This window comes from Pogona vitticeps, chromosome 5 (assembly GCF_051106095.1).
Source record: "Pogona vitticeps strain Pit_001003342236 chromosome 5, PviZW2.1, whole genome shotgun sequence".
Classification (NCBI taxonomy): Eukaryota; Metazoa; Chordata; class Lepidosauria; order Squamata; family Agamidae; genus Pogona; species Pogona vitticeps.
Genome location: NC_135787.1, coordinates 33,535,486 through 33,560,857, shown reverse-complemented (window position 1 = coordinate 33,560,857; position 25,372 = coordinate 33,535,486). Strand labels below are relative to the sequence as shown.

At 35.9% G+C, this 25,372-nt stretch overlaps 1 protein-coding gene across 2 annotated transcripts in view; it reads right to left on the bottom strand.

Annotated features, from left to right (window-relative positions):
- Positions 1 to 531: 531 nt before the first annotated feature.
- Positions 532 to 25,372, bottom strand: part of INTU (inturned planar cell polarity protein) — a 41,874-nt gene continuing 17,033 nt past the window's right edge. For both annotated transcript variants that reach the window (XM_020781505.3, XM_020781504.3), the window contains exons 3-16: positions 23,677 to 23,762; positions 20,548 to 20,742; positions 16,174 to 16,292; positions 15,427 to 15,516; positions 14,989 to 15,066; positions 13,366 to 13,555; positions 12,065 to 12,118; positions 10,275 to 10,337; positions 7,379 to 7,597; positions 6,487 to 6,951; positions 5,625 to 5,722; positions 3,870 to 4,059; positions 1,568 to 1,716; positions 532 to 1,265 (exon numbers count right to left, since the gene is read on the bottom strand). In XM_020781505.3, the coding sequence (XP_020637164.3) occupies positions 1,154 to 1,265; positions 1,568 to 1,716; positions 3,870 to 4,059; positions 5,625 to 5,722; positions 6,487 to 6,951; positions 7,379 to 7,597; positions 10,275 to 10,337; positions 12,065 to 12,118; positions 13,366 to 13,555; positions 14,989 to 15,066; positions 15,427 to 15,516; positions 16,174 to 16,292; positions 20,548 to 20,742; positions 23,677 to 23,762 (2,108 nt within the window). In that variant the 3' untranslated portion in view covers positions 532 to 1,153. The remainder of the gene's footprint in view (positions 1,266 to 1,567; positions 1,717 to 3,869; positions 4,060 to 5,624; positions 5,723 to 6,486; positions 6,952 to 7,378; positions 7,598 to 10,274; positions 10,338 to 12,064; positions 12,119 to 13,365; positions 13,556 to 14,988; positions 15,067 to 15,426; positions 15,517 to 16,173; positions 16,293 to 20,547; positions 20,743 to 23,676; positions 23,763 to 25,372) is intronic.

The following is a 25,372-nucleotide window of genomic DNA, read 5'->3' as shown; positions in this document are numbered from 1 at the left end:
ATTTTATCACAAATGATGGGTGCCCTTTGAGAGCTGGATGTGAAATCCCAATGAAGAAAGTGATGTAAGTAACCAGTATGTATACAGTCCAGATCAGTAGCCCTGGAGTTCTAATTTTTCTAGAGTAATTTCTACAATGGCTTGAATGATACCTTGTCCAGTGTGACCCTTAACCTCTAGAAAGACAGGGCCACTTAAGGCCAACAACAACTGATTCCACAAAAATGGTCTAACAGTATAAAGCAGATCCTAATCTCTAATGCAAATTCACTATGACTGTGTTGTGACTTAATGAAAGGAGTGTCCTGAACATTTTGCTTTTGTAGAATTGTATTTGATTTTCATTAACAAGAGTTTTTTTCAAATAGTTTATTGTTAGAAAAATCATACAAAAATAATATATAGAAAGTTTGTGAGACAAAATTGTAAATATCTCCCTATGCTTGTCTTCTTCTATTAACTATACAGCAAGTATTTTTAAAATTTGCATAATTATAGATAACATTTTTATATTACAAAATATTTTAGCCCTTTAAAGTAAGGTAGTCTCCTTTATTATATAAAATAATGCCAGAAAAAATTCAAGGCTTTCCCCATAATTGAACTTTCACCCCAGAATTCCAAGCATAAGTCCTTGAGTGCTTTGTATAACACAAAATATAGTGAAGTGTATAATATGCTCCCTTGGTTGAGGTCCAGAACAGTGGATGCACAAGTGCTTTCTTTGTGTCTGATCTTTCAGAAGGTGCACATAGACCTTATTGGATAAAGTCTGTAATGTTTGGAGGTTTTAAGGAAGCGTCTGCTGAGCAGGAAACATCTCCAAGAAAAATGCATGTGTACACATTGTATGCTACATACATTTCTTAAGTATAGCCCTTCTATGTGAAAATTTGTAACTTCATAGCACAGATATATCACAACTTAAAAAGATTTTTCCCCCAAAGTATTTTGAGGTTATTCTTTTGAGAAGAGCAGTTGATGACATCCAAGTGTTATTATGAATGTTTTAAAAATTTATCCATAGAGCAGGTTATTCCAGAGGAAAATTCCAAAGAATGCCCAGACAAAACCATGACAATTCATATTTGTGCACCAAGTGCCTAGGGAGGTTTTACAGCTTTGCTTGTGATGGCAGTACAGCTAAACAAATCTACAGAGCTAAGCCAAAGGATAGCTTAAAAGCTAGTTCAACAGCAACCTCTGTGACTGAATCATGAAAACAAACATAAATCTCCCGAGGGGCTGGATCTAGGAACAGTCTCCTGTAGAAAAAACAAAACTCAGAGTCAGAACAAGGTCTTTAGACTATTCTATAGACAGTTTTTATTTTGTCAGGGCTTACTGAAGATCTGAAAATAACAGCAAAAACAAAAACAAAAATCTTAGAACTGCAGAACTGGAAGGAACCCTATAAATCACTGAGTCCAGGTCCTATCAAATAGAATTATACAGTACATAGAAATATAATGATAACATTTGAAAACACCTCTTTAGATTTTTCTTATGTTTTTTTCTATGGGTATTTCCACATACTGGATTCAGCCTTTGCTACGTTTTGACTTACCCTACAACCCAGTATGTTACACTTGGTGGGGGTTTCTTTGGGTCACTCCAATTGTCAGGAGTGCATTCAAAGAGCACACCATGTTCTTTCACTTTATGCAACTCAGAATTTGCTTTTTTGGAGTCTAAATTTTGCCCAGTCTTCTTGGTCTGCAATGAAAATTGCCAAAATGGTTAATAAAAGAAACTGGCACAAGGAAAATTATTTTCACTATACAACAGAATCACCAAATATGCAGTACTGTGAATCTGGTGCAGTATTAAGAGGAGGTGTTTATATGAATAAATTCATCTTGAAAAACAGTCTAGTCAGCTATACCTGGAAATTTTCAAATTGAAGAAGTATAGCATTTGTGGTAATTTTTCTTAGTGGAATATTTATTTCCAAAGTGACTTGGCTGTAGATATAAAATCCAGGCACAGTGCCACAGATAAATGTTGAAGAATTATTAAGAAAACGATCAACAAATATGCCTCTTGGGGTATATCTTACTAAAATGAACAGTCAAAATACTTTGCTTGAACCATATTTCACTCACTTTGTTCAGCTCTTATACCAAAAATGGTTATATCTGTGTTATTTTAAAACATGACTGACATATAAGAACGTATTTGTAATAAGACAAAAGTAAAAGTACATATACCAAAACTTGCTTCTTGGATAAAACACATATACCTATGTCTCAGCAATCACTATGCTAAAACCAGGGCACATAGATCATTGGGGTGTAAAGACATGGGTGTCTTCCTATATATGTCACCTGCCCCATGAATCATTAAAGAAGAGTTTCTATTTACTTTATGAAACAATGTTTTCTACATTTTAGAAGTTATAATGCAGATCACATTGGTCTTTTCTACCAAACTCCCAAACACAGCAAAATGATGTGTATGTTCAGATTACTAGCATGTGTGATTACACATTCAATCACATCTCTCTGATCTACAAATCCTATCAGCACCATTGTCTCTGGGAATAAATAGGACTATTGCCTGGAAATTATTAAAAACAATAGTCTGATGTTCCCTCTGATTTTCAGCCCCGCTGGGCAGGAGTCTGCTGACTGGGGTTCTGTCACGACCAGAACCAACGAGGTTGAAAACAATTGCTGTTGGTGCGTGGAGGAGGAAGGCTGCATGAAAGGGGGGGGCAGAGTTAAGTAGGCATGCACCTTAGAGGGAACCTTGCAATAGCCCCAGTTAAAATGAATAAAAATCCATCAGTCTTATGATGTTCCTACCAACTGAGGGTCATCCTTCATGCTACCACAAAAGTTTGCGACAGAACAGATGTGTTAGTTTCTGAGGCATCATAAGAATCTTTATTGGTTTTGCTGTAAATGTCTAGAGCTGGATTATGGTGCTTTTCCTCCTTATACCAGCTGTTTCTCCCACTTGCCTCTAGATAAGGAACTCTGGAACTAGTAGACCCCTGATATATCCTCCAGATTGGTTTCACTTCCCCCTGGTCTGAATAGGCTTGTTATAAGGACAAAGGACTGGGGGTGAGGGATAATCCCACTTCTGCAGTCCTTCTCCGCCAATTGTCATGGGTTGTTAACAGTCATTAACAGTGGTCCTTCTAGTGTGTGTGATCCTATTCTTTTTGGGGATAAATGAAAAGGCAGAATGATAAATAGGAGACAGATTGTATCAGGGATCTCCTACCAACTCTCCTCAGACTGAAGAAGCTACTTGGATGAGTAGCGAACCTTAACAAGAAAGAGGTCCAGTTGCCTTGACTCGGCTTCCAAATACTCTCACCTGTATACTGTAACTGAGAATTGTCACAGATATCTGGAACTAGAAGTTCTTAGAATAACTGTATATATGAAAGCACAACTCTGCCTCACAAACTATATATCCTAGTTCAGCTATGCAAGCACACTCTTTTCTCTGTAAGTGTCAGGGCCAGTGACTCATTGTTCTCAACAGCAAGATTACTGTGTTCTAAACACTACTTCTGACCCCACAAGATCCTGTCAAGAGGTACACTTGTGGTACATGGTTTAGCTCTTGCTCCTCTCCTTCCCATGGGCTGTTCTCTAAGTAAATGCAAAATGACCAGATTTCTTTACTTATGACGCAGACATGTATCTGGATTGTAGTCTGATTTTCAACACTTGTCTAAAGTTTATGAGAGAAATAAAGAAGTTATCTCTGTTGTAAAAAGACTTGCACTGAATCCTATACTTGTTTACTCAATACAACAGGACTTAATTCTGAATAGAAAGGTATAGGACTGCTCTCTCTGTAATAAAATAATCCCCCCCCAAAAAATAATTAAAGGTAATGATTTATACTTCTGTCATCACAGTTTGCTGTAAGATAGTACGGATGGAAAGGCAACAGCGATGGAAGTTCTTCATGAGTTGGCGATGGATAGTCCCACAGAGCTGTTCTACTTCAGCATGTGTTGGAGTGATAAAAATTCCATGCATTGTCTCTAAAGAAATATAGTGGAATAGGGTGTTCTCAGGACCAGATGTCAGCCTTCAAGAGCAAAAACAACAACAACTAGTTATTAGACCAAGTTTAGAATGAACACCAATATGCAGAGCAACCCACCATATGGTTTGTAAATAAAAACATGGACTGTTTTTATACTAATTAATATTGAACATGTCCTTTATGAGTACTTGTACTTTATTGAGCAGATTTGTGGCCTGCTCTATAGAGGAGCCAAAAAGGACACACAGACAAAAGTGATATAAACTATAACAGTACATCTAAAAATTAATATATATCATATAAACCTACAGCATGATATAGCATGACAGGAATTGCTCTGCAGCAAATGCTGTGCATCTGTCATCATGGAAGAGAGCCTGTTATTTCCCCGACAGTTAATAGAAGAAGAAAAAACTTGAATCAAGACTTGAAAATCAATTTTGCTTATCCTTCACATGTTAGTTAGGTTAAGTGTAAGATTTACATTTCCTGCATTACTTTCCAGCACAGGAGGAATTTAGTTAGTTAGACATGGATTCAAGTTTTTACTAGCAATCCCAGAACAAATACAGAAAGGTCAACAGTATGCACATTGAAATCTGCTACACTGTACAAGATCAGCAGAATTTTACAGAATTATGTACTTTAGAATGACTTTGCACTCATCTGGTGTGTTCTGTCACAGAAAGTTACAATCTCTCTCTTAACTCTGTGCTGTTTTATTCAGCTAAAATTTTTAAAAATAAGATTTGGTTTTTGAACAAAAATGTAAATATATTACTTGTACCCACAACAGGGAACAGGGTGGGGTGGAATGAGAACAAAGGAAAGAAAAATACTGTAACTTGTTGAAGCAGGTCAGATTGTAATTTCATTCCTTATGTATTCAACTGAAATTGGCAGCCGATATGTGGACAATAGAGACACTTAGCTTGCCTTATGAATTATTTGGGGAGAAAGAATGGCTTAAAATGCAACTGATATGAGGTGTTCATTCCAATCTCTTTCACCAACATCTGGGTTTGGCAAAAGCCTTTTCACCACTAAAAAGTATTCTTTATTTCTTTCTTGTAGGCAGTCTACCTAGATAAAATGTCCAAGCTCAAGAAGCCACCAAGAACTACTTCCATAATTCCCCAAATTAGGAAATGTGATTCTTTTCTAAAAGCATGAACTGACCAACATATTTCTACACGCAAACCATTGTTTTTACAATTCATTGAACTAGACTTAGCCCAAGTGATAAGTCACATAAAATGGATACATCCAACATTTCTTTTGGAGCCCTTTCCAATGTACTCTACAACACTCAACAACAGATCTGGGGGTCACAACAGATCTGCCCAGAGTAGACTTTTGGTCTAGATAGGTGGGATAGAAATCATATATATATATGATCATATATCATATATCATATATCATATATATATATATATATATATATATATATATATATATATATATATATATATATATATATATATATATATATATATATATATATATATATATATATATGGCATCCTTTCTTTTTTATTCATTAGCGAAAATAAAACTATAGTGACTAATAAAGTAACAGTGTTAAATAAATAAAACAGAACTCTTACTTCATAACATTATATAGTTCAGCTTCCTTCTCTGAAAAATTCTTTTTCAGAGTTCCTAAATTAAATGGGTTTGAGAGAACATTCTTCTTTTTAGGAATCTGAAAAGAAAAAAAAAACACCAAAATCTTACAGCAAGCTAATTCAGTTGTCAAGAGGTTTTTTTCCTTAAAGTCAGTTCAGCAGTTTGTGCACTTACTTTATTCTGTTGTATTAATGATACACCATATTATTTGTGAAAGTTACTGTATTAAAATGTAAATTTTCCAGCACCAACATAAATAAAACTTTTATTAAAAAGGAATCTGATTTGTTCTGTTAATTGGGAATAGACATAAATTTCCTCATGAAGTCATATACTGTACTTTTGATAAGTTTCACTGATCTAATTCAATTATCATCCATGATTCTTTGCTCTGTATAGGATTAGAAATATTGCAATTTTTAAATGTCTTCATAGATTTTTTTTTGGATGAACAGTGTGGAGTAATAATTGCAGAAAATAGCTGGAAGGGAAAGATAAAGCTATGCAAAGGGATTCAGAACATTAAAGGGATTTGTAATGCTGTGAAAAAACAGAAATCATTTAATGACTCTTCAGTTTTCAATGATAACATCCAGTATATTTTAGAAACAAGATTATGTAACTGCATCAAATATATTTGTATGTGTATTACTCCTATATTGCAGGGTCATTTTTGCAGGTGTTCTAAATGCAAATGGCGGAGAATAGTTTAGAAGTTTAGTGAAAGTAAGTAAGTCTGGAGAATCTTCTGATGTACCAATGAAACAATATATGTTTTAAAGCTATATATGTTTAAAGCAATATATGTTTTAAAGCTAATTTTTTTAAAAAATACAATACCTTAAAGACATTACTACTTCCATCAAATCCACCTGGACTTTTGGATTGGGCAGAATATACATTAGAGCTCACACTTCGTACTTCATGACTGTTATTAATATTGTCAGAACCTCCACTATTTCTTAAAGGGCTAGGCCTACGCATCCTTAATGCCGGATTGCTAGAAGTCACTCTATTTCTTGCTGGAGAAGTTCTGGTGTTTGATGAATGCTGCAGTTTGTTGAGAAGAGACAAGTTGGCCAAGCTCTCCAGTTTGTCATGTGATGAAGGGAAGAACCAATCTATGCAAGACACCAATGGTGTGGAAGGCGATTCTAACGTGTCATCTATGCTCAGTTCTATTCCATCCAACTGAAGGATAGTTGCTTTGACCTGATCCACATATATGCAATCTGGTCCTGGATTTCCAATGGCTTTGGAAGAACAACCACCTGCTTCTAACAAAACACTCAACATAAAATGTCTCTGTAAGAAAATAGGGAGAAAAAGAGTTTTCCTGGTAGATTTATTTTAGATATTAAATCCATTTAATCCCCTTAGCATGGTCCTTAATAGGAATAAAACCATCAATTAATGCAAAACATAGAAACCAGAATGTATAACAGAGTCAAACATCATAATTAGTTCTGTAAATAAATATCTAATAACCAAATATTTCTGGATGGGGCATTCCAAAAGCAGAGTGCTGTGACTGAGTAGGCCCTGATTCCCATGACCACCCACTTCCTCTATGAAGGAGTGGGAACTATACTTGAAGCAGGACCTCCTTTGTTGCTCAGGCAAAAGATACTTGGAAAATAGCACGATAGAAAAGAAATGCTCCCAGCTCATGGCATATGCTCACTGTAGGCTGAATATTATTTTTTACAGGAAAATATCCAACAAAACTTACCAAACCAACTATGAGTAAAAAATATCTTCCTTTGGGTTCTCCATATCCTTCATAAGATGTATTACATACTTGGAAATGATGTTGTGGAAACACTTCTCGCCATATTACCAACTGACCAACACGTTTTCCTGATGCCAAGGGCAGGAGGCAATAATGCCTGCTATATAATGCAATATCAATGAGGTTCTCTTTGGGCAAGTGATTACTAATTAAATATCCCTGAATTTAGAAAGAAGAGACAAAAAATCAAAATACTGTGGAAAACAAATAGTTTTATTTTCAGAGTATTCTACAGACACGGGCTTCATGCTTTCTTTCATAGCAGCCAAAGACTAAAATGTCTGCCAGGAACCAATCTATCAAAGTTTCCTAGAAACCCAACTTCAATTTTGTTTTACAAAATAATTATTTAATCTTCAAGATTATTTGTAACCTTCTTTGTGCAATTTATATTTGAAGTGGTAATGTGTGGAATACATTTATTTAAAAAAATTAAGATATATCTTTAAAAGGTGATATTAATATTTGAGAAAAACTGAGTCTTAGAAAGGGCTTACATGCTTAGTTGAAAAATATGCCTTTCCACAGATTATCATTTCACATTTCTGTAAACCTGCTCAATACCCCTTCACATTTTCTGTAAAGTAACCTAACTCTGCAATACACCTTATCCCTTCATTTAATTAACTGTATTTTGTATATGAGAAAGCATAACTAAAACAAGCTACTATTTCTCCTGATGGCAAATAAACAAAAGTTAGCAAAATTTTCGGAAGAATAACCATGTTAGCGTGTTTCTCTGTTTTACATGTTGCTTGTCTCTCAGGAGTGAGTCTGTTGGAGAAAACAGAATAAGAGTCTTGTGGAACCTTCAAAATAGAAAGTTTTATCTGGCATAGGTTTTCACGGATTGCAGCTCTTGAATCTGATAAAGTAGGTTGCAGCTTATACTAATTAAACCCGGTTAATCTTTAAGGTGCCACAAGGCATCTTGCTATTTTTACTTTAGGACATTATTGCACATGTATAGCTGTCTGCCATCACTGGGCAAACTGAGCTGTACCAATCATGCACTAATATCCTCAGGTATCAAGAAAGGTAATAAATTAGAAAAATGCAACTTGTTTCTGGAGTTCTTCCCCCCCTCCCCACTGTTTTGCACTTTTATGCAATTTGGTTGTCTCACCCTAGTATTAAATAGCATTTAAGTTATAGTACAAGGTAGAATCAACACAGAGATCTGCAACAGCAATGAACTAATAAGTTCAAGAATGACATAAAAAAGGTAAAGGTTCCCCTTGACATTTTAGTCAGTTGTGTCCGACTCTAGGGGGCGGTACTCATCCCCGTTTCCAAGCCGTAGAGCCAGCGTTTGTCCGAAGACAGTTTCCATTGTCATGTGGCCAGCGCGACTAGACACGGAATGCAAGAATGACATGCGCCTTGTCAAAATCTAGTATTATGTCCTGAGTTGAGAACCAATCCAATCTCATGTGCACAGTGATACATATACTTGGACACACCCACATTCATGTGAATGCATTATACGTATGCTTGTTTGAAAATAATGCAAGGGCAACGCAAGCAGAATATAATACAAAATAGGTCTCTATTTTTCATCTGGTGCTATTAAAATCAAGACATTACAGTAATTAGCTTTTCCTTAGTCACAGACTGGTGTTTGTTTTGTGATAAACTAGTTATCCTGCAAGATGGCAATGCAACTATATCAGTGTCAATTGCATTTTATCAGAAACACTGCCAAAATAGTGATGTTGATGTGATGTGATATATATATTAGCATACAAGATGAAATAATTTGTTTTAGAATAGTGCTCCGCATTAATGGGGCAGTATATAAACGAACCAACCAACAAATGAACCAACCAACCAACAAACTTGATTGGTCCAGAACAAAGATGACCCATGCTGGCTCATATCAAAGATCTGTCAAGATCAGTATTCTTTGCCCACAGAGGTTAACTAGATGCTTATTGGAAGCCCACATGCAGAACATGAGTACAAGAGCACCTTCCCACTCATGTTACCCATAAATGGTACTAAGAACCACTTTTGATACTGGAGTTACTATACAGCTTTCACTAGTGGATTTGTTTAATCCCATTTCAAAGACACACAAGACTGGTATTATCTTCTGGTAGTGAATTCTGTTGTGTAACAATGTGCTCTATAGAGAAACCCTTTGTTTTGCCTGTATTGAAACTCATCATTCAGCTTCAACAAGACCTGGATTTAGTACTATGAAGAGGGAGAAAAACATCAGCCTGCTATGTGTACAATTGTATACATCTCTATTCCCTTCTCTTCTTTTTTCTTTCCTTACAGGGAGTTACTCCACCCCTTGATTATTTTGATCATGCCTTTTCTGCATTTTCCACATCTATAATATGCTTTTTGAGATGAGGCAACTAAGGCAGTACACAAATCAGATTTGAATAATGACAAATTGCAGTATTTCATTTTGCAGCATAAGCGACTTAATTATGTTCCTTATGGAACATGTCTATTTATATAAAAGAATATATATACACTCACAAGTGTGAAATCATTTAAGAACTGATTTTAAGAACTAGAACTACTGCCTTCTTTTCTACTTTATACACTGCTAGATAAATTGTACACAAAAGAAGAAAACAGATTAAGATCAAAAGGAACATAATAAATGCACTCATGTTTAACAATAGTACAAGGTCTTAGTGACAAGATTGTGCTAAGAACCATAATCTCAGAAGTGCCATTACAGTTATAGCTGTTATAGAAAGTCTTCAATCAGCATTACTTTTTCTTAAGTCACAACTTTGGAGTGTTCTTCAATTAAGGCTGGCATCAGTATTTTAAGAGTAAACATTTTTTTATGATGGTTTCAGAAACTTACCTTGTAGAAGAGACATGAGCCCAATATAGTATAAAGTCGTCTCATGTCATAATAATCTTCAGACTGAAAAGAATAGCACAAAAAAGTTACAGTTCTGGATCTTGGCTTTTCCAAGTATTGTTTTAGGAAGGATACTGTTTCACAGAATACTTTAACTTCCCACAATGCCTTCCTTCCTTTCTTGACTGGCAGATGAGTTCTAATAAACATATATGGCACAGACATTCCAGTGTTCCAAACTTCATTCTAAATGTTCACATTAGAATTCCAATTGTTTGTTTAAGATGGATATAACTCATACTATCACTAGACAAATCTGAGTTACTTTTCAAAAGGAATCTGGGTTTATAGAAAGAGAGTAAACTACTTTTAGATTCCAGTGTTTAAAAACTACTGATCTAAATGTTACTTTCACCACCAGAGGGACATCTTTCAGTACAAACAGAAAATCATAACTTCTTATGTTTACAGAATGCTAAAACACTTGTATATTCCATTTATAATAGAAGTGATAAGGGACAGACAATGATCAGTCTCTCTCGTTTTTTAAAAATGCCTTACTTATGTATTTGTTGTTTACTAAACTATTTCCATATAAGAAAACAAAATTTTCAATAAAATGAATGTTAGCTTTATATTCTTGTTACCATACAGTTTAATTACTTTGAATATTAATAGTCTGAGGAAATCTTTAAAATGTACTAACAGTCAAAATTATTTTTGGTAAAATATGTCCAGAACAAAAGACATCCAAATGATCATTTTACACACGCAGTTTATTTCTGTGAATGTCATACATCCATATATTCTTCACTAATCTAAAGAACAATATTATGAAGGGTATTTTTCAAATTTATCTTTTCTTTCAACTCTATGAAATTATAATGAGTTATAGATAAAGAATGATAGATGCTTCATTGCATCTTATTGATTGGCTAAACATTGACAAATCGGTACTCTGCATGAAGGTTTGAAGAGCTTTCAAATTGTGCCATACTGAGCTCCAAAACCTGATCCTATCCCTATAAGTAGGCTTACACCCTTCCCCACCTCATCTGCTGAACCTGCAAGTTTTGCACAGACACAGCTTCTATATAATGTCCTTGGAGTGAACGACAGCTGTGAGAAGAAATCCAAGCACAAATAAACTATTTGCAAGAAACAATAACAAAATGTCAGAATAAGCACACAACATTTTTAATGCTTCAAGAACAAGGATGAACTAGTATTGACTCCACGTTCTCAAAGATCCTTAAGAAACAGAGGATCAGTGACCCACTTTGCCTTCTCCTTCAGTGACTTTCCTATCTCTTTGCTGCTGCTGCTGCTACCTCTCCTGCTCCCTGCTGGATTCAATCCTTACTGAGCTCAGAAAGAGAGGCAAACATGCAAATTGTTACTCATTCTCAAGAGAGAAAAAAAGCAATGGCAACAGAGAGAAGCGGCACCATTGCTTGCCTTTCCAACAGCATGTAAGTTGGATTGGTTCAACAGTTAAGAAAGGAAGGAAGCAGAGGACAGCCAACACTCCTAATCTGCACTCCTGTCACCATTCACTTTCTCTTCTCCAAGTCTGAAGGTCAGGAAGACCAAACAGAAGGATCAGCAGGATCAAGGAGCTCTAAACATCAGCAGTGGGTCCTTTGTTGAGGCAAACGTTTCAGCAGGTTACCAATGCTAATCCCTGATTATCATTTATCATTTTTATAAGAGTTTCACTATGACAATAAGTGAGCTCTGAGGGCTGACATGGATATCCTAATGTATCTTATCAGGAATAGGCTGCTTACTAGTTCTCCAAAGTCTGCAGACTCCAAGTCACTCAAAGCTGTATCAATTTCTATCTGAAATGTAAAAAAAGGAAATCAACACAAGTTGCCACAAAATGTATCCCCAATAATGACAACGCCTTTCATTAATGTCACAGCACTTGAAACAACTCCCCATAGCCCATAGAACTAATAGCAGTTGCGTATGCCATTCGAGAACTTCAGCCAAATCTTGCAGACTGCTGTAAGCAGGGCCAAAAGAAAAGCATCCTGCAGTTGTACATTTCTCATTTTAGAAATAAAAGAAAACTATTCCTCTTCCGAGCTCCTAAACCTGCTGATTAATATAAAGAACATGTCAATCTCACTTTCTTATGGACTAAACAAGGCTTCAAGTTGCCTGGAAATCTGGCAAAGCTTTAGCACCCAACTGAGTTACTAGAAAAATATTTTTTATTCTGGCTTTAGCTTTTGTCTGCACAGAAACTTTCCAAAACATTCTCACAAATTACTTTTGTTTCACCTAAAAAGCATTAAACCTGCACACTTCAGCATTTAGCTGGTTACAATACATTTTACAAGTAGTAGCTTTGATTTATTGATACAAGTAATTGTTCTCAAAGGTGGAAGCCATAAATAAGCACAAAACTGAAAAGGACTTAATCTGTAAGAAGAGTAAACCACTCCCTATGGAGCATGTAAGTAAGGAACCTTGGTGAGAAACACTAGTGTTCAACCAATGCTGCCAGAATTGTAAACCACACAGATGATGTTCAAATCAATGGGTTTTTCTTTTCTTTCTTGCCTCTGATTGAAAACATATGCCTGCCCGAAACAGATCAAATTTTCTCAGTTTTTCTTATGGATCAGTGCTAGCTTTCTACTTAATAATAGGGTAAACAACTTTTCTAGTACAAACTGCTCTTTAAAAACTAATCCATCAAAAAATACAAGTTGACATCAGAGCAGAATCACTCCAAAAATACTGGAGTGGGAAAAAAAACATTTTAAATCATACATTCTCCTGAAAAGTTAACCAAAAACATGGAAACATACAAGGAAGGGGCATTCAAATGTATCATCTGTCTATTAGATAGAAGTAAATTATGGGTAGTCTTCAGTAGCACATGGGAGGCAGTTCAAGAACAAGCTGCATGTTAATTGCAAGATGGGGGGATATTCTGTGGGGATAATACATGTAGCCCATATATATTATACTAACACAAACATGTAAAGAATTCTGTATGTGCCTTTGGAATTCTAGCTATCCCAGTCTTATCTTTTATCCTGACACTTCTCTAGAAATGTGTAGGCACAATTACCTTAATTTCTTGTGGCAGAGACAGCCATCGCACTCCAGGAAAGCCATATAAAAGCAATGCACTGCACTTATCATAGTGATCAGAACTAGGGCTGGCACCAGAGTTGAGCTCTGCAGGTCGAAGGGCTTGTTGGAAGAACAGGCTAAAGAAGTGATCCAACCGGGAAATGTTCTCCACCTGACAAAAAGCACTGTACAGATATAAAGCAAGCATCAGAACAAGAAAAACACTGTTTTTTTGAACTATAAGCTGAGTAGAAGATGCTTTATGACATGATGCTACAGGTTGATATAAAGGTCACAAGGCAGAAGTGGAAAGAAAAGAAAAGCAAGAACAAGAACTGGACGAAGCAGGCATCTGGAATATAAAATCCAAACAGTATGTACAGGAAAGAGAGGGAGAAAATTTCAATTATACACATTTCAGAACCTCTTGTAAATATTTTTCTAACTGGGATTCCTTTTAGTCATTCTTCTGTTGAATGACAATTAACCTTCTGAGGGGGACAACATTTTATAGCAGGGCACATCTGTGCTTTTCTACTGGCATACAAATACTTGCTGAGAGGGGAAAGTACAAGAAAGAATGCATTAGGCAGTATCCTGCTGAGGAATGTAGGACTGCACTGCTCACACAAGTGCTGCCATTTCACAAAGGTTTTCTTCATGTAAATCACCACATGCATAATGCTGAAGGAACACAATCCTGCATGGGATTTTCCATTCAGCAGAAACTCAGTAGGATGCTTCCCATTGTTTCGAAACTGCCTTCCACATTTTGACTGGAAAGCATGCTTTCACAATATTAAGACTTTGCCCAGGATGCAAAGAAACTGGCAATCAGTTCTATTACTAGACAGGAATAAGATTAGACTCAAGAGAGCTCCTACGTCTTGAAAGATGACTCATATTGGTTAGAACATCTCTGTCCTATTGGACACTGTTTCTCAACCAACAGTTCTTGAAGCCACATGTAAAAGCATTCCTAAAACTGCTTTTAAAATATTTTGAGATATCAAAATAAAATAGGAAAGGGTCACAGGGTGCATTCAAGCCCTTGAACAGGTTTAAAGTATCCTTTTGAGCCTTTGCAGTTTCCAGAAAGTGAAATGGTAAATTACTGGGCAAAAACCTATGATTAGTCCTAACTAGAACAGATCTACTGAATCAATGGGACTTGCGTTAACTGTTAAGTTAAAGCCCGTGCTAATCTCTCTTAGACTAATAAATGAATTTAGTCAAAAGCTATTTTACTACTTAGGAAATATGTAAATTTACCTATACCAATTAAATATACCAGTTACATATGTTATGACTCTGAACTATTGTAAGCTGCCCAGAGTAGTGGCTTGGATGCTAGATAGGCAGGGTAAAAATCTAAACAAACAAATAACTTTACAATTAATTTTGCACCCCCAAAATAACTAGATTTTCTTCAACAGCACCCCAGTGCTATAAGGGAAATTGCTTTTGAAACAGACATAACTTTCAAGAGTAGTTTACAATAAAAAGATGGGGCCTTATGTTCTCAAACATTATGCAATATAATATTATGGGCAAACCCCGGATGTGCAGTAGGATTTACTATTACAATACTGTACAGAGTATTTCAAAGAATGCCTACCTGTCCAGAGAGCTATACATGAATGTCAATGTTCGGACAACATCTGCCACCATGTTCCTTAACTGAGAGAGTGGTACACTAGAAAATCAGAATAACCACTAAGTTGTAGTGACTTAGTACAATGAGTAAGATGGTAGCCCCCTCCCACCTCTTTATTTCAGCACACAGAATCCAGAAAACCAGAGTAATCACTAAAAAAAAAAACACACACACACAGAATGGCTTTGGGCTATCATTGTAAAAACTGTTAGATATTTCTAGGTAACAATTTTGTTTTACTGTGTAAGAGACTTCACACATTCTTCAGAAAGAATGTGAGAAAACTGATATTTTAGTTTTATATGACATTTATGCATAATATTTGAAAACATTTAAGAGAAAAATTATCCAGTCAGTAAATTTAAAGTGCTGGTGGGGAAACTTATCTTGCAAATTTACCTTTCAGCTGGGAGACCAATTACAAGAAGCTTGTCAGATTCCTTCCAGTATGCCACATGGATAAGTTTCCCACATAAAAACATAGATGAACTATAAAAAGGAAGCCGACAACACAAATTAAACAATACATAGTGAAAACACATACAATGATACAAAAATACATGATTCAACACCTTCTCCATACATTTGATCAGCTATCAAAAAGGCTCTATGATAGTGTCTTGCTGATTTTGAGCCTAAAAAGAATATGGCAGGGAGGGGATGTCACTAGAAGCACCAAAAACGTAGGCTAAAGTCCAATGTGCCAAATTTCAGCTGCTTCTACCTGCAGTCCTCTCCGTCACTGAAAACTGGCTCCATAGAATTTCCAACACTCTGAAGCAGATTTTTTTGGCCTGTAAGGAACAGATGAAGGGGGATTATCTCCCTCCTGCTTGCACTTGTGGAAGCTGCTTCTGTGAGTGAAATGGTAGCATTGGACACCTAGGTTTCTGTTCCTGATTTGTGATTTAGAGTTTTTAGTTTCAAAGTTAATCTATTACAGTTTTTCAGTTAGCTTTTTACAATTCCTGTGCATGAAAATTCCATTAACTGTCAATTTACACAAGACAAGATTATTAATTTAAAACTAGAATCTGTGCCTGTCACAGATATATTTTACATTTACATCCTGTGTATAGTATGAGCAGTTTAGACAGTAAATAAAAAGGGCAAAAGAAAAAATACATAAGAAAAAGAAACTCTTACCTGATGATATGAGTTCCTGTAATGTTTTCCAGTATGTCACACAGAGTTAGAAATATGCCTCTTACACTCTTCAGTTTTTGTGAAGCTTCCGAAATGGGATACAGGTAAAGTATTTCTTGCTGTCAATAATGTCAGTTTGTGTACCAGTTACTAAAATGTCTGAAGGTGATCTTCCACATAAGTACAAAACTTTATTTACAGTGTACTTTAATAATTTTTATAGAAATGTTAAATCACACTCTTGAAATTTGCAAACGATGTTTTTACTAACATTACCAGGCATGTACACAGTGACATTATTAATGCTTATGAAGAAATGCATGTAAGATAATAGATAGCTCCAAAACTAACACTTTTACTTTCATTAATTCCTCTAGAATTTATACACAGATAACTGTGGAGAAAGGGCCTTTTTAGTTCTGTTCTGCAACACTCTTCCCAGAAAGGAACATTTAACTCGCTTTGCTGTGTTTTCTTGAATGCTTGTTAAAAACTATTCTTTCCTCTCTGGTGTTTAAACATTTGTGTAATAAATACTGATAAACTTTATTATTGCTGATCAAATGACTTTATAATTTTAGTTTATTTCTATTGTTTGTGTTATTGCTTCTAGATTTTTATTACATTTTCAACATGAAAAAGAAAGCAGGAAAATTAATGGCCAACATCCAATTGGTGATTTACTTGTGAGTAACTTAAACTGTGTAACTCACTACAGTGAACTGTCATAACAAGTAAAAGCCATTTACTATATTAGTTCTGTCAGAACAAGAACAGGATTGGATTGGCGGTATGATCATGAATCACTAATATCTGACATAAGAGTAAAGATGAAAAAGAACACTAAAAGAATCATAATGCCAAACTATCATTTAAACAACATTCCTGATGAATGTAAAGTCCACATAAGGAACAAATTTGCATTACTAAACTCAACTGACTGTGAACCAGAAGAACTCTGGATTACAACCAGAGATATTATTCGGGAAGAAAGCAAAAATACAGTTCCTATAGTAAAAAGAAAAACCTAGAGGGATGATGGAAGAATTTCTTAAAATTATAAAGGACAGGTAAGAAGCAAAAGTAAAAGATGACACAAATAAGGTCAGAACTCTGAATGCAGTTTTTCAGTGACTGTCACGAAGAGACAAAAATAACTATTACAATAACCAGCGCAAAGAAATACAGTAAAGGGCAACAATAAAGGGAAAAACAAGATATCTCTTCTAGAAGATCCAAGAAATCATGGGGAAATTTAAGCCTAGATTAGGAATGCCGAATGACCAATAGGCAAGGACACTATCTCACCTGGAGAAAATAAAGAGAAAATAGAAACAATATAATGAAGATCTACACAGAACAGATAAAAGGATGACAGACTCTTTGAAGAGGAATCCTATTATGAAGTTCTAGGAAGTGAAGTGAAATCTGCTCTGAAAGCACTTGGAATAAATAGATTACTGGTGTAGATGGAATACCAATAGAATTATAACAAGCCACAGAAACTGAATCTGTCAAAATCCTAACAAAAATATGCCAACAAATATGGAAAAAAAAACCAATGGCCCACAGACTGGAAACACTCAATATATATTCCATTCCCCAAGAAAGGAGATGCCAAGCAGTGCAAGTAACTATAAGACCGTTGCTTTAATTTCCCATGTACACAAAGTGATATTCAAGGTGTTGCAACAAAGGCTTTTACCTTCTAAGGAGTGAGAAATGCCTGATGCTCAAGCTTGATTCTGAAAAGGAAGAGGCACTCAAGATCATATTGCAACTATCCACTGGCTACTGGAGTGCACCAAAGAATTTCAGAAGATCAGTCTATGCTATATGATGTGGATCATGAGAAACTATAGGTTGTTCTGAAAGAAATGGGTGTGCCTCAATATTTGATTGTCCTGACTCATAACCAGTACAGTATTGTGAACAAGATGATACTGTTAGGACAGAATGTGGAAAGGAAGGATGGTTTTCCATAGGCAAGAGTACATTTTATCCCCTTACCTGTCCAACCTATACGCAGAACATATCACATAGAAGGCCAGACTAGATTCACATGGAGGAGTAGAAATTGGTGGAAAAAACCAGCAGTAATTTAGGATATGCAGATAACACCATCTTACTGGCAGAAAGTAGGAATGATGTGAAGTGAAAGAAGAAAGTATCAAAACACAACTGCAGCTGAACATAAAGAAGACAAAAATCATGACTAAAGAAGAACTATGCAATTTTAACATTGACAATGAAGAAATTGAATAGAGATTTTGTATACCTTGGTTCAATCATCAATCCAGATGGAGACAGCCAAGAAATCAGAAGACTTTGAAAGGCAGCAAAGATAATCAAGTATAAGGATGTGTCACTAGTGACAAGACCAAGATCATCCACACTCTTGTACAGTATTCCCAATCACTATGTATGGGTGTGAAAGCTAGACAGTTAAAGCTGACAGGAAAAAAATTATTCATTTGAAATGTAGTGCTGGAGGAGAGGTTTGTGGATACCCTAGGCTGCCTGAAAAACAAACAAATAGGCCCCAGAGCAAATCAAGCCTGAACTGGAGGCAAAAAAATAATGAAACTGAGTCTGTAATACTCTGGGCACATCATGAGAAGGCAATATTCTCTGGAAAAAATGCTGGGAAAAGCTGAAGGAAAAGAGGAAGATCAAATACAAGATACATTGATTCCCTTAAAAAAGCCACAAGTTTGAGTTTACAAGAACTAGAGGATAGGACATTTTGGAGATCTCTCGTTCACATGGTCATCTTAAGTCAGAGATCACTTGATGGTACATAACAACAACAAATGTGATTGTATTGAATGGAATTTAGTCAACGTGCTTAGAATTAACTATATTAACTATCTAATGTAACTATGTCCACATCCTTGTTTCCTCTTTTCTAACCAGGGAGTGCCAAACTCTGGTAGAGAAAAAAATTCTTTTCAGATAAGTTAGAAAGGACTTGGAAACCCATCACTGAGTGGAACTTTCATCTGTTTTAATCATCTGTTTCTAAAATGTCCAACTTACAAGGATTCTACGCATCAATCAATGTGTAGTGAATAATTATTTTTAAAAGTCTTTTGTAATTACAGCACAGCATGAAATTTGGGGGGGGGGGGGAGAGAGAAAGCCCTTACTCTTTTTATAAACAAAATAATGTTTACAAAGCTCATTTGTGAAACATCTACTCTTTTCCCAGGGAAAGAAAACCAGAATACAAAGATCCTAGCAGCAGCTACTGAACACTATTGTGTAGTAAGGCCTAATCAACAGACAGTAATGTGTGTTGCTGCACATGATTAACAATCTTTAAAGCAAGCTGAAAGGAGTCATTGGGTCTAATGTGTGCAAAGGCCAAGGATAATGAATTTCATATGTAAAAATACTGCAGTCGTATAAGCGGTTTCCTGGAGACTATATTACGCTATTAAGCAGTTTGTCAGTAAGCAAATTATATTTTAAGTTCTCTTTATTTCTATGCAATAAACTTTGCAGTAGACTTTGCCTTCACTCAGCAAAGTCTTTGCACTACAAGAGAGCTGAACAGAATTCTCAATACAAAGCTAAGCAGCTGAAAGACTCCAAGAACTAGACTCCAACAAAGGATGCTTTCTTAAACAGAGAATTTTCCTCAGTGAATGAAGATAATAGACTGCTCCTCTGTGGTAAACAAGAAACCATAACCTCTATGCAAATCTGTGCTACTAATTTTAGGAGCACTTCAGATTTATGTAGTAGAAAATGCTCCTGAAGCCAACAACGTCTTCCAAGTTCTTGCTTCAAATGAACACTAAATTTCTGTTCACAGTATCACTACTTGCTCTGTTAACGTATATACAATTTAAAGGTAAGAAAAGTGCAAGTATCTTGAACTGCAATAATGATTCCAAACACACACATTAAAATGCAAGACAATCCTTGTCCTGGAAAGTGTTAAAGTATTGGCTTAAATGACTTTCTAGAACATTCCTTTCCTTCAGGAACTCCCTTGCATTTAGAAATATCAGCAGCATTCGTCACCACATTTTCAAACACAGCAGTTTATTTGTTATGTACCATTAAGTTGCTTGATTTGTGGCAGTCCTGGAGTTTTCAAGTTATGCCAGATGTTCAAGGGACAGGTCATCATTACCAACCTCCAATGAGTTTCCATGACCAAGTGGGGATTTGAACCTTGGTCTCGTGAGCCTCAGTTTGATACTCTATCCACTAGATCACACTGGCTCTCCTTTATAACAGCAAGGACTAGACAATTTCTGGCCCTTTGTTGTTGTTGTTTTATTTTATTAGTTCTTCATAGCAATCAGTAACCACATCATGAGCAGGATTTTACCCTTTTCTCTTATTGCCATGAATACATACCTCCTCTTTAGATGTATCGGAATCCAATTTGAGTGAGAGGTACATAATAATATGTGGTATACTCTGGATGTTGATTTGTTCGTCATTGTTATGGCTTTTCCAAAGGACTTTCAATAGGTTTTGCATAGAAGATTCTGACTGCTTACATCTTTGTGGGGATGTTTCAAAGACTGATGTTTCAAATGTAAGCTTCACCTATTCAAAGAATTAGAATTATTTTAGTACTGCATAACTGGAGGCATAATCTTTGTTTCCTAGATAACTAAAAGAAGAAAGACATTGATATACACATTGTGTGCAACTTTTCGACACTGGAAAATCCATTCACTGTGAAGGACATCATTATTCATCATGAACTAGTTTGGGCACAATGACGAACCATGGTTTATCCTGACAGGAACGAGACACTGTGAACCTCAGGTTTGCCCTAATCTGGCATGGCCACAAAGAGATGGAAGATTTTGTTTGTTTTTAATTAATTACAATTACATATCCCATCTGATAACTATGGTAATTTTAACTACAATTTGCTTGAAATAAGCCAGTATACAATGGGTGATAGAGCTGCACATTTTAACATCCCACATGTAAGATTGATCCCAACATGTCAGCTTTTGATAAAGTTACAAACTAGGGTTAATAAAAAATAGAAGCTCTTAAATTTAACCACAAATTATTGGAGCATTTTTCAACACTGAACACAACTGTAGTTGCTCGCATGCAACCTGTATGCATGCAATGCAGCTGCTGGATCTGAGCAGTCAGAACAAACATTTTGCCTCTAAAGATCTTTTGAGTTCATTTTTGCAAGAGCAGAAGTGTTTTCTGTTGCCACCCATCCAAATAAAATTCTGCAGAGGGTTATGTTTAATGATTAAATGTTGTTTTCTAGTCGAGGCTATTCAGAACACGAGAAACAAGAGAATGTAGCATTGTGGAAAACCAGTAAGAGAAACAAACTTACTTGATTTATCAATTCCGGAAATGTTTAATTCATATGATAAGTGACTGTTATGAAATCCAAACTGTTAATTCTTGATGTTTGAGCAACACTAAAATCAATGTTTTAATTATAAACCGACATATAAGGCATCGAGCTAAGCTATATTGACTATTCCTGCTCATATGGCATCCATCATATTTCAGTAACAACAGCAATTCTGTTTAAATAAAAGCAGGCCTCAAACTAAATTCTCATTAAAAATACTCCAATGTTTAGCATCAGTTTCACACAAAAGAGTGAGCACAGGGATAATTTTGGACAGTTTCTTTTCCATGTGGAAAGGATTGAGAGTAGGAGTGCAAACTTCAATTTCTCCAGCTCCACAACCTCACTGAACCAGTTATGTTAATGCTTTACTGCCACTAAGCACCAACAGTGGTTACTGAAGGTACAGACCCATTCTTAATCAGACTGAAAACAGGGTTCAGTAACATAGGAATATGCCTTATACCAAGTCAGACCTTAATTCAGCATTCCACAACTGAAATTACCCTCTCATTGATCATAACCTCACCTTAGATGCTAAGGGTCCCCTGTAAGGTGTTTGATAAATGAATTCGTAAATACAGGAAAATGTGCTATTTCAAGTATTCAAGTTCCAAACTAAATAAGCTTTATGTAACATCACTCAGAATTAGGCTTGGAAACTATTACTGTAGTTACTAAATTTGTTTCAATCCTAGCAAGATGTGCTCCTTAGAAGTCAATACATTTTGTAGTAGACCTTTGGTCTAGATGAGCAGGGTAGAAATCCAATAAAACAAACAAACAAACAAATAAACAAACAAACAAACAGTAGCATTTGGAACTGAATGATTGGTTAGGAAAGAATCTTGTCAAACATAAACCACTGTTAACAATGGAGAAGGTACAATGCATACACATGGCTTATTTCAATAGAAGATTAAAAGAAAAATGAATGTTACAATACAGGTGTGGGCAGCTGTGACTCTCCAGATGCTTTTGGACTGCCTTTTCTGTCTCTTACCATAAGCTATGCTACCAATGCTTATGGGAGCTATAGGCCAAAAACCCATTGTTGAATGTGAAATGTGTTGAATAAGAAATTACTTACCTGAATATACGGTGGGTATGGAATTGCATTGCATAGTCGTTCCTCTGACACCACACACAGCCTATCACCTCATCCCCCACCATTACATGATTGTAAAGGGACACTTACAAATGCATAGCTGCATATATGCAAAACTTCATACAAGCCGAAACACCACATTCAAATGTGCAAACCCATCCACATTTTACTGGAACCAATGAAAACAGTGCGACTGAATGAAGAGGGTACAAAATGTCACAGCCAGATTGCTAACTAGGGCTGGTTACAGGGGCGTATACCTCCCCTATTACAGCAGCTCCACTGGCTGATTATCTGTTTCCAGACACATTTCGAAGTGCTATTTTAACCTATAAAGGTCTAAATGGATTGGGTCCCAGCTATCAAAAAGGTCACATCTCCCTCTATGAGCCTGCCTGGGCATTAAGATCATCAGGGGAAGCCTTTCTCTCAGTCCCACCACCCTCACGGGTGTGCTTGGTGGGGACATGAGAGAGGGCCTTCACTGTTGCTGCTCCCAGACTCTGGAATCCTGTCCCAAAGGATGTTAGACCAGCCCCATCTTTACTGTTCCTCAACATACTGTACAGGCAAAGACATTTCTTTTCAGGAAGGGTTTTCTTTAATGACTGGTGGTCTGAGAGGGGTTTCTAAATGGATTGTTATGCTCAGTTGTTTTAAATGTGTTTTAATATTGATTTTATTTACTGTTTTTAATATAATACTTATTTAATCCTTTAAAAATATTTGTATACTTACTGCTTTTATCTTTTAAATACAATGATATAAGCCACTCTGGGTCCTTTTTAAGGAGAAAGGTGGGATAAAAATATTTTAAATAAATAAGTATTGGGAGCACTGATTTGGCTCCTTAGCAATGGGAGTATGTTTTCTTTCCTAACACTTGCAAAGGTTTCTAAAGAAAACTACAAACAAAGGAATGTATTTTTTGCATACATTTCTTATATAAATCTCACATACAAGCACATACAGGTGTGTATGCTTCTGTTAAAAATTTAGCAACAACAACAATAATAAAATCAAAGAAGTATACCTGCCTAGGACCAGGAATACAAGACAAAACTCTTTCTATATTTTCAGAGTTTACATCAACATCATTTATGGCAACAAGGGCATCTCCTGAAAACAGAATATACATGATTAAGAAACAGCAAGTGACAACTGCTCTTCATACAAGTCACCCTCCCAACCCAAGTCTGCTCCCCACTCCTCAGTTTTCTGGGTTGTTATCTTGGAAATTAAGCCTTAGTGGGAATGGCATACACAAATTCTTCCTGTTCACTCACCACAGAAAGCCTTCTTATCCTGCCTACTTAGCAAACATTTATACATAACTGTACTTTACTCTTGAATTCATCTGTCACATTAACCTAATCACAGTTAAATATGACAGTTCATTATTCTCAGTTTCTCACAGCATCAGACAAGCTACTATATGTAAGAATTCTTTCTTGAAACATCATCCAATTTAGTTTGTGTAACTCTTTACTGATAATCATTTCTATCAAATTCAGTTCACACAGTCTGACCTCAAGCACAATTTTTTTTTGCAGGGGTGGGGTGGGGATAGCCCTTGCAGACACTTAGAGCAGAAAGACAAGAGACCAATCATAAGAAAAAAAATAGTACGTCAGTTTGTAATTTGCAGAGCTGTGGAATTTCAAAGGAGGAAAATCAAGCATTTACTAACTGTTAAGGGGGCTTTGCTTCTACTTATAAAAGTTCAGAACCCTTAGAAGTGCAGAAACTTCTTTCTCCTCTTACTAAACTTCTCCCATGCCAGGATAAGAACAGTCATGATGACCTTGGACAACATCTGTTTTTGTTGCCCATACTAAACAGTTACTTCTGCCAATGCAACCGTTTTATTTTCCTAAATAGAAAACAACAATGTGAAGCCATTAATCAAACAAGGAGGCAACTAAGAGTAACAAACACCCAAACAATTCTTCTGTATTCAGCTTTGAGAATCATTTTTTAAACTTCTATTTTGTGTCTGTAGCTCTACTATTAAAATGTTTCTGAATACCTAAAATCTATCACTTCAGTGTTGTTGCAATTACACTTCTCTGCATTTGCCATTATGGAGCAGGAGACAGTACAGAAGTCTCAAGCAACGGATGTCAGTTTTCATTAAATACAATCTACTTCTTGTTAAAGTACTAGAAAACTCTTTATATCCATGCTCATGGACAAGGTGTCATATTTAGAATACAGAAAAATTATTCTGGAGAATTGAGAAATAAAAGTACAGATTGCTTCAACTGATTATTCAAAGGAAAATAAATTGGAAAAGAAGTGGAGGAAGGAAAATAACTTACTAACTGGAAAACCTTGAAGACTGGTTTGAATACAACACAACATTGTTCAGAGCTGCCAATCCAAGACTGGAGTGGCCATGATATCATTCAACCTCCAGTAGAAAAAGTACAAGAAGAAGAATGGAGAAGATGTGTGTTGGATGGCAAGCAGTAAACAGAGTAATAAACTGAGTTGAGAATTTTGTGACATGCTTTAAAAGCTGTTATAAGACTGCATTCATGCATCCTCAGTGAGTTCAGTTCCGAATTTTAGGTGCTTGTAACTGGACTGGCTGAAATACTCTTCCTCTACATATATTACTACAGAGGCATATAGCAGAATCTCATCTATGTTGAAAACTTACATATCTTCTTCTATTCTCTATTCTATAACAAACTGCTAATTTCTTTGGCTACACCAAGCACACA